Here is a 16,643-nt window from a genome sequence, read left to right on the forward strand (position 1 = left end):
GTGCAAACCTGCTCATGCTACCCTCTGAAGAAGTCTTCATTGGCCTCCACTACTTGAACAGAGCTCAGCGGTCAGGCCTCTCCATGTCCGAAGCCTGGGTCTGCCTGTTTCTAGCCTTATCTCTCTATTTGACCCTTCACACCCCATAGTCAAGTGGAAACTCACTGCTTTGAGTTCCTGGGAAAAACTGCATGCTGTTGTACTGGGCCTTTTCTTTTCTTTTTTGAGATGGAGTCTTGCTCTGTCGCCAGGCTGGAGTGCAGTGGGGCGATCTCAGATCACTGCAACCTCTGCCTCCCTGGTTCAAGTGACTCTCCTGCCTCAGCCTCCTGAGTAGCTAGGATTACAGGCACGTGCCATCACACCAAGCTAATTTTTGTATTTTTAGTAGAGACGGGGTTTCACCATGTTGGCCAGGATGGTGTCAATCTCCTGACCTCATGATGCACCTGCCTCGGCTTCCCAAAGTGCTGGGATTATAGGCATAAGCCACAGCACTGTACTGGGCCTTTATATAGGGTATCTTCTGCCTTGAATAAAAATTTTCCCCAAATCCACTTGGTGAAGTTTTATTTAAAAAAACCCATCTCTCAGCATATCATCTGGGAAGCTGTCCTGGCACTCCTGGGACAGGTGGCCACAGTCCCCTGGTGTCATTGCAAAGCTCTGTCTTATGGCACCTGTCCTACTAGGCTACAATTATTTGTTGAAATCTGTGGTGTCACTAGACGCTGTGCGCTCGATGGCATGGACTAGGCCTTATCTCTCTGTCTCTGGGCATGATGCTTAGCTTGTGTTTATATGTACTTCCTGCCTGAATGACAGACTCGCCATCTGGGGATGAAAACAATGAACTCGCGAGGCTGATAGGTCTTCAAAGAAAGGGCAGAAAGGGCATTCACAGCAGAGAAAAAAAGTCGAGCTCCCAGTGACAGAGCAGCATGAGACATGTTCAGAGAAGGTCAAGTACATCTGTGTTCTTGGTGGGAGAGAAGAATGCGCATGCACAGAGGAGACAGGCACTAAGGGAGGTCACTAAGTCTCTGGGATAGAACTGGAAAGTGCCTGCAGCTTAAAAAAAAACATCTCGGAGGGAGTGAACATTATTAGCAGGAGCACTGAACTCCGGTCGTGTGCCATGGTCATGACAAGGAGGAGACCCCACGTAGGAAGAGGTGACTTATGAAGCTCTGGGGGCACCCGCTGGGAAGAAAATAGGGCCGCTTTCCGGTTACAGAGCAGGAAAAAGAAAGACTCAGCAGTAGGGGCTGACTAGAGAGAGATCCTACAGCTACTCCCTATTTCCAGAGTGCAATGGAGGTCAAGCATTTGGGGCACTGGTGACACACCTCATGGGGACCATTTGGAGCACCAATCAAGAGGTGGATACCTGAGGACAAGGAAACAGTCTTCCCGCTCCCTAGTTGCTGACTGGATGGGAAATCCAGGTCACAGTCTCACGGATTTACCTGTAAGTCCAGTGACACCTCGGTGTGATGGGAGAGGTGACAGCATCTGGCCTCCGTCTCACCCCTGAAGGGGTGGGCATCTCGGCTCTCAGGGGGTTGGTCCCTAGGCTAGCTCTACACTGGGGAGAATCAGGATGCCTCTGGGGAAATGGAGCTGTGAATTCCCCTTCGGAAATGCTCCCAGCACTTCTGGCCCTCCCACACTTCATGCAGGCACTCCAGAATCTGTCAAAGACCACCTAGAAATTCAGGTTTTTAGCTTCTCAGTTCAGGACTCAAATGTCATCAAAACAGTGACTCTTGAGGAAGTCTTATGGAGGAAAAGTATCAAAAGGCACCTGGTCTCCAAGGTTATGGATCCATTAAGGCAGGAATGATATCTGATGTAATTAAAGCTTAGCAAGCCCAGGGTCACAGGAGCACCCCACGACTAGCCTATTATCTCTGCCTAAGTTCAGCACATGATTAAAACTAGTGCTACTCCTAGAGGGAGCTGGCTTTCTCCCTGCAGAGGACAGCATGTGACATGAAGCAGCCACTGGAGTGGGTGGGAGGCGGTCTGTTCCCTGATGGACTACTATCTGTTCTGAATTCTACAAGAAGGGTTCTCCTCCTTTTTTCTATCTGACGATAACCTGAAGGATATAACACTCTTATCAGTAATTGTGGTTCCCAACAACAGTGAGTCTAATTGGGCGGTAGTGAGGATATAGAGCATGCATCGGAATCGTTGAAGGGATGACCCTGTGTTGATTTTAAGAAGCCTCCACTAGGCCTGAATATGCTGCTGCCAACCTACCCCCAGACTGAAAATCTTAGCCAACCACTCCCCAGACCTTTGAGGCTCACCCTTGTGATGGCAGAGGTTGAGGTTAGTTTCCTCCGGGTCTTCTTCACTTTCCGGAGATCTTCGTCTTCGTAGAACAAGTCCTAAGTGGGTACAGGGACAGAATGAGGGTGGGAAACCCCAGGAGCTTCTTGGACATGCCATGTGAGGGACCACAGAAAGTTACCTGCCCATGCAATGGATCATCGCTGCCTTCCTGTTCTGATGAGAAACTCTCTTCCTCTTCCTCAGAATAATTGTCAATATCAGGAGAACGATCTGCAACAGACACCTGAGTAAGATAACCTTACAATGGGAAGATCTGGCCTAAGAGACTTCGATGGGCTGGAATCAATGGTTCTCTTTGGGTGGAAACACAGCCAGGGTGGAGGGGAGGGCCAGGGCCGAAGCCACATTTTACTTTCAGGGGTCTTTAAAGGTCTCTTGCCCAGGAACATCTCGGGCACTGTCTTGTTCAGCTTTCCCAGGATGGGCTCCCTCTTCGTAGGGTCTCCAGATGCTGCATGCATCTTACCAGAGAGCTTGGATTTGATTCCTTCATGGTCAATGGGCTGGCTGGACAGGGAGTAGATCTTTATTTCTGCCACAGGCACAGAGACATCCTTCACATTGCTGTGTAGGCCAAGCACCAGTGCGCCTTCATTAGGATGCTGCATCACCTAGGAGCCAGGAGAGGTGGTGGAGGCGTGTTACTACAGAGGCACCTGGAGAAACACAGCCAGGGAATGCACAAGCCCCCCAGGGGCAACAGCATTCTGCTGATACGTTTTCTTCCTTACTTTCAAATCCATGCCTGCTTGCTTCACGGTCTTACTTTGTTTATTATTATTATTATTATTTATTTATTTTTTTTTTGAGACAGAGTTTCTCACTGTCGCCCAGGCTGGAGTGCAGTGGCGTGATCTCGACTCACTGCAACCTCTGCCTCCCAGGTTCAAGCAATTCTCCTGCCTCAGGCTCCCAAGTAGCTGGGATTACAGGCATCTGCCACCACGCTCAGCTAATATTTTTTGCATTTTTAGTAGAGACAGGGTTTCACTATGTTGGCCAGGCTGGTCTCAAACTCCTGACCTCGTGATCTGCCTGCCTCGGCCTCCCAAGTGCTGGGATTACAAGTGTGAGCCACTGCACCCAGGCTGTTTTTTATTATTATTAAAGACAGGGTCTCACTCTGCCACCCAGGCTGGCACGCACTGGTGTGATCACAGCTCACTACAGTCTCGACCTCCCAGGCTCAAGTGATCCTCCTGCCTCAGCCTCAGTAGCTGGGACCACAGGCACACACCACCATGCCTGGCTAATTTTCTAATTTTATGTAGAGATGGGGTCTCACTATGTTGCCCAGTCTGATCTTGAACTCTTGGGATCAAGCAATCCTCCTGCCTTGGCCTCCCAAAGTGCTGGGATTACAGGCATGAGCCACTGCACTTGGCCTAAGGTCTTAACTTTAAAATTATCCCCAGAAGTGCTGGTCAGGGCCATGTGCTTAAAGATAACAATCAACGATTGAAAATGGCTGCTCGGGCCGGGTGCGATGGCTCACACCTGTAATCCCAGCATTTTGGGAGGCTGAAGCGGGCGGATCACGAGGTCAGGAGATCAAGACCATCCTGTCTAATACAGTAAAACCCCATCTCTACTAAAAATACAAAAAACTAGCCAGGCGTGGTGGTGGGCGCCTGTAGTCCCAGCTACTCAGGAGGCTGAGGCAGGAGAATCACTTGAACTCAGGAGGCAGAGGTTGCAGTGAGTCGTGATTGTGCCATTGCACTCCAGCCTGGGTCACAGAGCAACACTCCGTCTAAAAAAAAAGAAAAGAAAAGAAAATGGTTGCTCGGCCAGGCACAGTAGCCTGTTCCTGCAATCCCAGCACTTTGGGAGGCTGAGGCGGGCAGATTGCTTGAGTCCAGGAGTTTGAGACCAGCCTGAGCAACATGGTGGAACCCTGTCTCTACTAAAAACAAAAAAATCAGCTGGGTGTGGTGGCGCATGCCTGTAGTTGCAGCTACTCAGGAGGCTGAGGTGGGAGAATCACCTGAGCCCAGGAAGTCGAGGCTGTAGTGAGCTGTGATTGCACCACTGCATTCCAGCCTGGGTGACAGAGTGAGACTCTATCTCAGCAAAAAAAAAAAAAAAAAAAAAAAAAAGAAGAAGAAAGAGAAGAAAAAGAAGAAAGGAAGAAAGAATGGGGGAGAGAGAGAGAGAGAAGGAAGGAAGGAAGATGGAGGGAGGGAGGGAAAGGAAAGGAAGGAAAGGACAGAAAGGAAGAAAAAAGGAAGGAAGGAAGGAAGGAAGGAAGGAAGGAAAGAAATGGTTGCTAATCTCTAGGACTAATTTTAGTGTAAGTCCTTCACAGAGAAACTCGCTCTTGAGTCTGGGTGAGGCCAGGCCTATAGGTGGTGGTCGCCTGTCACTGGCTATGAGGAAAAGGAGCCCAGTCTACAGGGAATGGCAGAGCCTGGCGTAGCAGGGGCAGTAGGTGCTGGTGGGAATTCACTGTCCCCTGTCTCCACACTGACACAAACACTGACTGAGCAGGACAGAAAGATGGGCTGGGACTATCTCAAATTTTCTATCATGGCCACAAAATTGTTCCTATTTAATTTACTAAAGTACAGAAATAATTTTAAAAACAGATTAGTAGCTGCTTTCTTCTTCCCGTTAGGATTGAGAGGAACTGCCTGGCACACAGGGAGCTGCACCAATGAGTACATGTATTGAGAATAATCACAGCCTTTTTTTTTGAGATGGAGACTCGCTCTGTCGCCCAGGCTGGAGTGCAGTGGCGCGATCTTGGCTCACTGCAAGCTCCGCCTCCCGGGTTCACGCCATTCTCCTGCTTCAGCCTCCCGAGTAGCTGGGACTAGAGGCGCTCGCCACCACGCCTGGCTAATTTTTTGTATTTTTAGTAGAGATGGGGTTTCACCGTGTTAGCCAGGATGGTTTCAATCTCCTGACCTCGTGATCTGCCCGCCTCAGCCTCCCAAAGTGCTGGGATTACAGGCGTGAGCCACTGCGCCCGGCCCACAGCCTGACTTCTTACTATTCCAAAAGGGAATTAGAAACATGGAGAAAGAAAAGCTATAAACAGGCATTGGGTTGGAACTGAAATTATCAATGTATGCTCACGGTTAGATAGATCTGGACCTAGACCTGAAAGGAGCTGTGATGTGTGTGTAGACACGAGCACATGTGTGCATACAGACAGATCTTTCTCAGCTCTGTCTGCTCAGTGGGAGTGCATGACACCCAGTTGGGGACATGGGCACTCCTGGTACCCAGATCTTGGTTTCTGAACACCATCCTCCACTGAAAAGAACCAGGGCTCCTCAGAGAATCTGCTCATTCTGGGAGCTGGGTCAGGGAAAGTACAAGATGAGCCTGAAATGTTTTGTACCAGAAAGTATGGTAGGATGTAAAGAATGATGAGATATAGTACTAAGGACTCGAAGCCGGCATGAAGGGGCTCCCATGGGCCAAATCTGATAAGTTTGTGCATCAAAATAAAAAAATGATAGTAGCAGATTCAGCCCCATCAAATAAAAAAGGAATCCACAGTCCATAACTGATACAAATAAATGAGAGCAAAGGAAAAGCACTATCTTACTACAGAAAGCCAATTAATGAGGCCGGGAGCAGTGGCTCACGCCTGTAATCCCAGCACTCTGGGAGGCCAAAGCAGGCGGATCACTTGAGGCCAGGAGTTCAAGACCAGCCCGGACAACATGGTGAAACCCCATCTCTACTAAAAATATAAAAAAATTAGCCGGGCGTGGTGGCGGGCCCCTGTAATCCCAGCTACTCTGGAGGTTGAGGCAGGAGAATCGCTGGAACCCGGGAGGTAGAGGTTGCAGTGAGCCGAGATTGTGCCAGCGCACTCCAGCCTGGGTGATGAAGTGAGACTCTGTCTCGAAAATAAATAAATAAATAAATAAAGCCAATTAATAAATATGTAAGGATTGGTGGGATTAGAAATTCACTGTCTGGTAAGCATCAAAGTATAGTGATGACCAATTCAGGCAAGAATCATGAATAGATGCTAAAACTAGTGGGTGAAACGTGATAAGGAAAAAGATAGTTACCTTTCTTTTTCTCCTCGTAATATATTTACTTCCTCGTAAAATATTTTTTCCAGTAAGTACAAAATGCGTATTAATTAACTTTGTGGTGGAAAAACCCTGCAGACTCCATGTTAACCAAGTGATAATATCAGGCCGGGCACAGAGGCTGATGCCTGTAATCCCAGCACTTTGGGAGGCCAAGGAGGGAGGATCGCTTGAGCCTGGGAGTTTGAGACCAGCCTGGACAACAGAGCAAGACCTCGTCTCTAAAAAAAAAAAAAAAAAAGTTAAGGCCAGGCGCAGTGGCTCACGCCTGTAATCTCAGCACTTTGGGAGGCCAAGGCGGGCGGATCACAAGGTCAGGAGATTGAGACCATCCTGGCTAACACGGTGAAACCCCGTCTCTACTAAAAAAAAAAAAAAAAAAAAATTAGCTGGGCATGGTGGTGCACGCCTGTAGTCCCAGCTACTCAGGAGGCTAAGGTAGGAGAATCACTTGAACCTGGGAGGCGGGGGTTTCAGTGAGCCAAGATCGTGCCACTGCACTCCAGCCTGGCAACAGAGCAAGACTCCATCTCAAAAAAATAAAAGTAAAAATAAAAAAAATTAAAAGTTAATATCCCTGGGAAAGGAACCAATTGCCATCAGGTGCTGCCTAAGCTGCAATGAGAACAGAGCACTTCTGTGTTAATGCTGCCAGAAACACACAGGTGGAATCTAATCTTGAGGCAACATCAGGCGAACCTGGACTGAGGAGTATTCAAAAAAGTAACCAGCCTGTGTGCTTAAAAAATGTCAAGGTCATGAAAGGTAAGGAAAACCTAGGGGCTGCTGCAGACTGAAGGGGACGAAGGACACAGTGATATGCAGCACGTAATCCTAGATCAGATCCCAGGCCCATAAAGGGTATCACTGAGACACTCAGCACAATCCCAACAGGGACTGTGGGTTAGACGGCAATCTTATCTCAACATTAGTGTCCTGATCTTGATGGTGGCAGGGAGTTTAGACAGCAGAGTATTCTCATGTTAAGGAAATTAACATGGTGCAGTATGTGTAATGGGGCATTGTGCCGGCAACTTACTCTCGGATGGCTCAGAAAATAATACCTATCAATATATCTATGAGGAGAGCGTAAGAAATGTGGTGATATGTTAAAGAACTTGGATGAATCCACATATGGGAATTCTTTGTACTATTCTTGTAACTTTTCTGAAAGTTTGAAATTTTATGTAATTTCTTGAGTTTTACCTTTTTAAAAATTAAAACTTTTCATGAAGGAGAAAGTACTTGATAAAAACAAGTATACTCTGAATTTCCAGCAAATAATTAACTTGTAAAACAGAATTAAGCACCTAGCCAGCAAGCTGGGAAAATCATCTGGAAGGCTCAACTGGCTGGGCTGGGGTCTCCCTTGGGCTCTGTGACTCAAAGGCCAACAGTCTGGAGACTGTGTTCCTCTCACCTCTGCCATGTTGATGAGTCCCACGGCCAAGGTCTTATAGCCTAAGATGGTCCGATTCTTGTAACGTTTTCTCCTTTGCAGCATGATCTGCAGCTTGTTGGCATCTCGCTTGAGGAAATGAGGGTACTACGAAATACAAAACAGAGTCGAGCATGGTTAAGGGGCAGCTGGGTCCTTGAGGGGTTCTAGAGGACACACAGTCTTTCTGTGCTTCAATTCTTCCTGTCTCTAAAAGGGGGCAGTCAGGGTTGAAAGGAGAGCCATGAAGTTGCTGCTGGTGGAGCTGATTCGGCTTGATGCCTGGCTTCCACGCCACAGCTCTGGGGTCCACACCCGTTCAGAAAACTGTCTCTTCCCTTGCCACTTTATCAGGTGTTTCCTCCGTGTGTTTCAATTCGGGCATGGAATTACTGGAATTACGATGAGAGGGACACCGACTAGGAGGGATACGGAGTAGAGGGGAAGGACGGAGATCCCGATGTGGAGGCTGACGGTGGCGCGGTCCACGGGGTGTGCGAGGATCACTAAGGAGATGTGATGTGGTGCAGCAGATGGCTAACAGTGTTAGCCAAGGCAGAGGAAGGGAAGGGGCCACGGTGCCTACCCAGGTTTCCACACCCTTACCGTCACTGGCTAAAGGGTTGCTTTGGCCCTCCAGGCCAGCCATAAACCTCCAGGTGACTTTTATTCATTTCCGCCCAAGTTAGGGAATGGGGGCTCTGGGCTGGCTAAAGGGTTGCTTTGGCCCTCCAGGCCAGCCATAAACCTCCAGGTGACTTTTATTCATTCTCGTCCAAGTTGGGGAATGGCTCTGGGATAAAACAGTCTCTGGGTTAGAGGACTGTCTGGGGACTAGCCAGGATATAGCATGTTAGGGGCCTAAGATTAGGAGAGTCTCACCTGAAGGGAGAAGGTTAATTGGAGCTCTGTTTCCACCAGTCCACTAGCTGGAAGGACGATCTCGTTGGAGCGAAGAATTCTTTTTGAACCCTGAAACCGAGAAGAAAAGTCTGGCCAGGTGCAGTGGCTTGTGCCAGTAATCCCAGCAGTTTGGGAGGCTGAGGCAGAAGGACTGCTTGGACTCAGGAGTTTGAGACCAGCCTGGGGCAACATAGTGAGACTCCTGTTTCTGCAAAAAATAAAAAAAATTGGCTGGGTGTGGCGGTACACATGCCTGTAGTCCAGCAACTCAGGAGGCTGAGGTGTGAGGATCACTTGAGCCCGGGAGTTCAGGCCTGCAGTGAGTCATGATCCTGCCACCGCACTCCAGCCTGGGTGACAGAGCGAGACCCTATCTCAAATAATATTAATCATAAAAAGAAAAAAAAATCTGTCAAAGCTGTGTCACCAAAAATCAGACCAAAAGAAATACTATGTTTGCAAACAACTTCTAAACTCTACAAGCATTCTTTAAAAAAAAAAAATTAAATTAAATTTTTTTTGAGACGAGTCTCATTCTGTCGCCCAGGCTGGACTGCAGTGGCATGATCTCGGCGCACCGCAACCTCCGCCTCCCGGGTTCAAGCGATTCTCCTGCCTCAGCCTCCTGAGTAGCTGGGACTACAGGCGCCTGCCACAATGCCCGGCTAATTTTTTTGTATTTTTAGTAGAGACACGGTTTCACCATATGTTGGCCTTGAACTCCTGACCTCAGATGATCAGCTCGCTTCAGCCTCCCAAAGTGCTGGGATTACAGGCATGAGTCACTGAGCCCAGCCCAAACATTCTTACAAGTCCAAGTATTTCATGAGTCTTTATTGTACTTATTTGAATCAAGCCTCTACCATAAGTCTGATTTTACATGTATGATGCTGTAGGGTGCATAAAAGGTTATCACAGCAAAATGATTTGTTAATGTCTGTGAGTTCCCAGCACCCCTGGGGAAGAGGCCGGTAGTGTCAGTCTCCAGGGTGTGTATGACCCTCCCTGCCCACTGTTCCTTTTTTTCCCCAGGAACTTCCTCTTTAACCTCCCTGCTCTCCAAACCTAATATTTGGGTTAGACAGCCCTCTTACTGCCATGTTGGCCGGGCTGGCCTCGAACTCCTGACTTCAAGTGATCCTCCCTCTGCCTCCCCAGGCATACTGCCTTGTCTCTGGGCCTTTTCATGTGCTTTTCTTCTCTTCTTGGATGCTTTTTTTGGCTTCTGAACACAAGTAACCAACTCGTCTTTCAGGTCTCAGCTGAATTTTTTTTCCAGGAACTTCCTCTTTAACCTCCCCGCCTCCAAACCTAGTATTTGGGTTAGACAGCCCTCTTACTGCCAGTTACTGAATCTCACTAAACTTCGAGATCCATGAGACAAAGATATGTCTTGTTCAATATGATTCCCAGCACACAAACGGTGTTGAATAAATTTGTCTAAAAAAAATCAGTTTTAAAATTAATACCAATAATAAAAAACCCTACAACATCCAAAGTTGGTAAGGATGTGGTAGGATTTCCAAATTCATTCATTGTTGAAGCAAAGTAAATTACAATAACCCTTTTAGAAAGTAGCCTGGCAATAAAGAAACATTTCCATTCAAAAATTGTAATCCTAAAAAATAAATTCTAAGGGCATGATTTTTATATATTATTTTCTTTTTTCCCCCTTGATCCCATGACCTTGGAGGGAATGATTTTTTTCTTTTTCTTCCTTTCTTTCTTTTTTTTTTTTTTTAAATAAAAAGACGAGGTCTCACTGTGTTGCCCAGGCTGGTCTTTAACTTCTGAGCTCAAATGATCTTTCCACTCAGCCTCCCAAAGTGCTAGGATTATAGGCCACCACGCTGGGCCGGGAATGAGTTTTAAAAAGAAGCAAATCTGTAAACAAGGAGCTGTTCATTGAAACACTATTTTTACTATTTTTATTTTTTATTTGTAGAGACAGGGTATCACTACATTACCCAGGTTGGTCTTGAACTCCTCGGCTCAAGCGATCCTCCTGCCATGGCCTCCCAAAGTGCTGGGATTACAGATTTGAGCCCCACACTCATCCCTGTTTATAATTAATGACAAATTTTTGAGCTGCTCATCTCTCACGTGTCTCGGCAAAGCTGTGATTACTCTGGGAGCTGCTTCTGTTGAAATGGTACTATGCTGCGGTGCTGACCCTTAGGGGAAAATTCCACACATGGAAAAACGCCTCGGCCACCATGAGGCCACAATGAGACCAAGGAAGTGGAGCCCTGATGGTTATGTCATTCTATAGCGATGCTGCCTATGGGTAACAGCCACAGGGGGAAGGCTGGGTATAAAATCAGCAGAAGGCTGGGTGTGGTGGCGCCTGTAATCCCGGCACTTTGGGAGGCTGAGGTGGGTGGATCACCTGAGCTCAGGAGTTCGAGACCAGCCTGGGCAACACTGGGAAACCTCGTCTCTACAAAAAATACAAAAATTAGCCAGGCATAGTGGCGTGCACTTGTAATCTCAGCTACTCAGGAGGCTGAAGTGGGAGAATCATCTGAGCCTAGAAGGCAGAGGTTGCAATAAGCCAAGATCATATCATTGCACTCCAGCCTGAGCAACAGAGCGAGACTCTGTCTCAAAAAACAACAAAAATAAAATAACATCAGCAGAAGCACACAGTCAGCCCGCACACAGGCCAGGGCCTCAGGACACCCAGAAGCTCAAGTGCTATAGTGGCAACTGAAGACCGAATGCATCAAATAAACTATAAAAAGCAAAACTGACAGCCACTCTCTCCCACAAGACCCACACATTTATGAGATTCATGCCACAACTGGAAACTTGAACACTGATTTTGTGATATTAAGGTTTTTGTTTTGTTATTTTAGATAAGAGTCTTGCTCTGTCGACTAGGCTGGAGTACAGTGGTGTGATCTCAGCTCACTGCAGTCTCTGCCTCCCAGGTTCAAGTGACTCTCTTGCCTTAGCCTCCTGAGTAGCTGGGATTACAGGTGCGTGCCATCACGCCTGGCTAATTTTTGTATTTTTAGTAGAGATGAGGTTTTATCATGTTGGCCAGGCTGGCCTCAAACTCCTGATCTCAAGTTATCCGCTCTCCTTGGCCTCCCAAAGTGCTGGCATTACAGGCATGAGCCACCACGTCCGGCCAAGGTGTGATAATGGTATCGTGGTTTTGTTTAAAAATACTGCCTACGCTTTTGAAATACATATTGACATATTTGTGGGTGAAATTCTATGATGTATGGATTGCCTCAAAATAACACTGGTGAAGGGAAACAGGTGGGGACACAGACGAAACGAGACTGGCCATGAGTTGATAACAATTGCAGCTTAGTAAGGGGTTCCAGGGAATTGTAAACTACTCTGTCTACTTTTGCACATGTTTGAGATTTTTCCAAAATGGAAGTTGAAAAAAGTAATCAGTGCTTAGGGTTCTTTTAAGATTTCTCAGCTTAGAGCATATAGTCACAGAATATGAAGACCTGAGGGCCTGGTCCTGGGTCTTCCCTCTGCCTGGAAGGCTCTTCTTCCAGATACCTGCACGGCCCTCACCTCCCTCAAAGTCTTTGGGTAAATGTCATCTTCTCAACCAGGTCTACCATGACCACCGTAGGGAATCTGTTAACTTCCTCCACCCCAGCCCTCTCCGTCCCCTTCATCTTATTTATTGTCACTATAGGACATCACCGTCCAACAGCAGTAGCCTCATTATATGATTATATGAACTCTCACCACCCAAGTATGTGCTCTAAATACCTGTAAAACTTTTATCCCAAATTCACTATCTGAATTTCAAACTCGCTAGAAGGAATCTGCGTGTGCAGGTAGCAGGATGCGGAGTGCAGTGTGTCACGGGATCACAGCCAGGCCCGGCCCAGCCCAGCCCTTTCAAGCACGGTGCACTACTGTCCTCATCTTTCCTACCCTTCCCCAAGGGTTAGCTTTCATGGGTTCCAGCATTTGCTTCTTCCAGGTGCCTGGGGCACTACCAACCAGGGTCCAATTTCAAAATTATTTTTAATATACTTTTGTATCATTTGTTTATCTATATAACAGTATATCTTCTTTTGCAGTATAGAAGCAAAACCATTTATATTTAATACTAAAGTAACATAGCACATTAAAATATCCAATATTGATATTAATATATTTTAAAAATTAGGTTACTGGTGTTTTATTATTATTATTTTGAGACAGTCTCACTCTGTTGCACAGGCTGGAGTGCAGTGGCGTGATCTTAACTCACTGCAACCTCCGCCTCCCGGGCTCAAGCGATTCTCCTGCCTCAGCTTCCCAAGTGGCTGGCACTACAGGCGTGTGCCACAACGCCCGGCTAATTTTTGTATTTTTAGTAGAGATGGGGTTTGACCATGTTGGCCAGGCTGGTCTTGAACTCCTGACCTCAGGTGATCCACCTGCCTTGGCCTCCCAAGTGCTGGGATTTACAGGCATGAACCACCGCGACCGGCCAGGTTACTGGTGTTTTAAATGCTTCTTATTTAAACCAAAAATTCTTATCATATAGATATTTAACAGTATTGTTGCTGGATGTGGTGGCTCATGCCTGTAATCCCAGCACTTAAGGAGGCAGAGGTGGAAGGATAGCTTGAGCCCAGGAGTATAAGAGCTGCCTGGGCAACATAGTGAGATCCCATTCTCAAAAAAAAAAAATTAAGAGTATTGTAGTGATATTCGAGGAAATTGGTTGGGGTTTCTTGGATGTCTGAAAATAAGTTGTTATTTTTCATTTATTCTTTATTTCAATTTTTAACTAATAATTTTTATGGGTACATGGCATATATATTTATGGGGTACATAAGACATTTTGGTACAGGTATACAACATGTAATAATCACATCAGGTTATATGGGATATCCATCACCTCAAGCATTTATCATTTATTTATGTTACAAATATTCCAATTATACTTTTAGTTATTTTTAAATGTACTATAAATTACCACTGACTGTAATCGTCCTGTTGCACTATCAAATATCAGATCTTTAAAACATTTAAAAATTTTTTATAATTAAAATAATTTTTTTGGCTGGGCGTGGTGGCTCACGCCTGTAATCCCAGCACTTTGGGAGGCTGAGACGGGCAGATCACCTGAGGCCAGGTGTTCGAGACCAGCCTGGGCAACATGGTGAAACCCTGTCTCTACTAAAAATACAAAAATTAGCTGGGCATGGTGGTGTACACCTGTAATCCCAGCTACTTGGGAGGCTGAGGCAGGAGAATCGCTTGAACCTGGGAGGTGGAGGTTGCAGTGAGCTGAGATTGCGCCATTGCACTGCAGCCTAGGCAACAAGAGTGAAACTCCATCTCAAAAAAAAAAAAAGTTTTTAAAAAATAGAGATGGGGTTTCACTACAGTGCTCAGGCTGGTCTCAAACTACTGGACTCAAGGAATCTTCCTACCTCAGCCTCCCAAAGTGCTAGGATTACAGGCGTGAGCCACCATGCTTGGCTAAATACCAGATCTTATTCATTCTATGTTTTTGTATCCATTAACTATCATCACTGCCCGACTGCCCATATGAGCCTGTGGTAACCATCATTAGACTATCTCCATGACTTTAATTTTTAACTCCCAGAAGTAAGTGAGAACATTCAAAGTATGTCTTTCTGTGCCTGGCTTATTTCATTTAACATAATGTCCTCCAGTTCCATCCATGTTACTGCAAATGACAGGACCTCATTCTTTTTTATGGCTGCATAGTACTCCATTGTGTATATGTACATTTTCTTTATCAATTTGTCTGTTGATGGACACGTAGGTGCTTCCAAATCTTGGCTATTGTGAATAGTGCTACATGGGACTATTTTGGTTTTTTGAGGAAACTCCGTACTATTTTCCATATTCGCTGTACCAACTTACATTCCTACCAACAGTGTATGAGGGTTCCCTTTTCTCTATATCCTCACCAGCATTCACTATTGCCTGTCTTTTGGATAAAAACCATTTTAACTGGGGTGAGATGATATCTCATTGTAGTTTTGATTAGCATTTCTCTGACAATCAATGATGTTACACACCCTTTCATATGCCTGTTTGCCATTTGTAGGTCTTCTTTTGAGAGATGTCTATTCAGATCATTTGCCCATTTCTTAATCGGATTATTAGATATTTTCCTGGGTTGTTTGAGCTCCTTATATAGTCTGGTCATTAATCCCTTGTCAGATGAACAAGGGATCCCTTGTCGGCCTCTCATAGTGCTGGGATTACAGGCATGAGCTACCGTGCCTGGCCCAGAAGCTTTTTAACTTGATGTGATCCCATTTGTCCATTTTTGCTTTGGTTGCCAGTGCTGGGTATTACACAAGAAATCTCTGCCCAGATCAATTTCCTAGAGAGTTTCCCCAATGTTTTCTTTTATTTTTATTATTTTAGTGGCCAAAGCAGTTGGAAAAATGTTTTCTTTTAGTAGTGTCATAGTTTCAGGTATTAGATTTAAGTCTCCAGTCAATTTTTATCTGATTTTTGTATATAGTGAGAGATAAGAGTCTAGTTTAATTCCTCTGCATATAGATATCCAGTTTTCCCAGCATCATTTATTGAAGAGATGACTGTCGTTTCCCCAGTGTATGTTCTTGGCACCTTTGTTGAAAATTAGTTCACTGTAGATGTATGGATTTATTGCTAGATTCTCTATTCTCTTCCATTGGTGTAGGTGTTTGTTTTTATGCCAGTACTGTGCTGTTCTGGTTACTATAGTTCTGTAGTATAATTTGAAGTCAGATAATGTGATTTCTCTAATTTTGTTCTTTGTGCTCAGGATGACTTTGGCTATTCTGGGTCTTCTGTGGTTCCATATACATTTTAGGATTTTTTTTTTCTATTTCTGTGAAGAATGTCATTGGTATTTTGATAGGGATTGCATTGAATCTGTAGATTGCTTTGGGTGGGTGGTATGGACATTTTAACAATATTGATTCTTCCAATCCATGAATATTGAATATCTTTCCATTTTTTGTGTGTCCATTTAGATTTCTTGCATCAATGTTTTACAGTTTTTAATAGAGATATTTCACTTCTTTGGTTAAGTTTATTCCTAGGTATCTTATTTGTAGCTCTTGTAAATGGGATTACTTTCTTGATTTCTTTTTCAGATTGTTCACTGTTGACATATAGAAATGCTACTGATTTCTGTACGTTGATTTTGTATCCTGCAACTTCACTGATTTTGTTTATCAGTTCTAATAGTTATTTTGTGAAGTATACGTTTTTCCACATAGAAGAGCATATCATTTGCAAACAAGGATAATTTGATTTCTTCCTTTCCAATCTGGATGCCTTTATTTCTTTCTCTTGCCTGATTGCTCTAGTTAGGACTTCCAGTACTATACTGAATAACAGTGGTGAAAGTGGGGATCCTTGTCTTGTTCCAGATCTTAAAGGAAAGGCTTTCAGTTTTTCTCCGTTCAGTCTGATACAAGCTATAGGTCTGTCATATATGGCTTTTATTGTGTTGAGGTATGTTTCTTTTATACCCATTTTTTGAGGATTTTTATCACGAAGCCTTGTTGAATTTTATCAAATGTTATTTCAGAAATATATATATATATATATATATATATATATATATATATATTTTTTTTTTTTTTTTTCCTAGAGATGAGGTTTTGCCATGTTGCCCAGGCTGGTCTCAAACTCTTGGCCTCAAGTGATCCATCTACCTTGGCCTCCCAAAGTGCTGGGATTACAGGCAGGAGCCACAATGCCCAGCCATTTGGCATCAATTGAGATTATCACATGGGTTTTGTCTTTCATTCTGTTGATATGATGTATCACATTAATTGATTTGTGTATGCTGAACCATCCTTGCACATCCCTGGGATCTCACTTGATCATGATGAATGATGTTTCTAATGTGTTGCTGAACTCTG

General features: G+C 45.1%; 1 protein-coding gene across 1 annotated transcript in view; it reads right to left on the bottom strand.

Moving 5' to 3' along the window:
- The window catches only part of PACS1 (phosphofurin acidic cluster sorting protein 1), a 171,125-nt gene that overhangs the window by 25,720 nt on the left and 128,762 nt on the right, over positions 1–16,643 (bottom strand). Inside the window, exons 3-7 of the mRNA XM_024255124.2 lie at positions 8,743–8,832; positions 7,843–7,968; positions 2,831–2,975; positions 2,483–2,574; positions 2,319–2,399 (exon numbers count right to left, since the gene is read on the bottom strand). Of these exons, the coding sequence (XP_024110892.1) occupies positions 2,319–2,399; positions 2,483–2,574; positions 2,831–2,975; positions 7,843–7,968; positions 8,743–8,832 (534 nt within the window). The remainder of the gene's footprint in view (positions 1–2,318; positions 2,400–2,482; positions 2,575–2,830; positions 2,976–7,842; positions 7,969–8,742; positions 8,833–16,643) is intronic.

Source organism: Pongo abelii, chromosome 9, assembly GCF_028885655.2.
Source record: "Pongo abelii isolate AG06213 chromosome 9, NHGRI_mPonAbe1-v2.0_pri, whole genome shotgun sequence".
NCBI classification, from domain to species: domain Eukaryota; kingdom Metazoa; phylum Chordata; class Mammalia; order Primates; family Hominidae; genus Pongo; species Pongo abelii.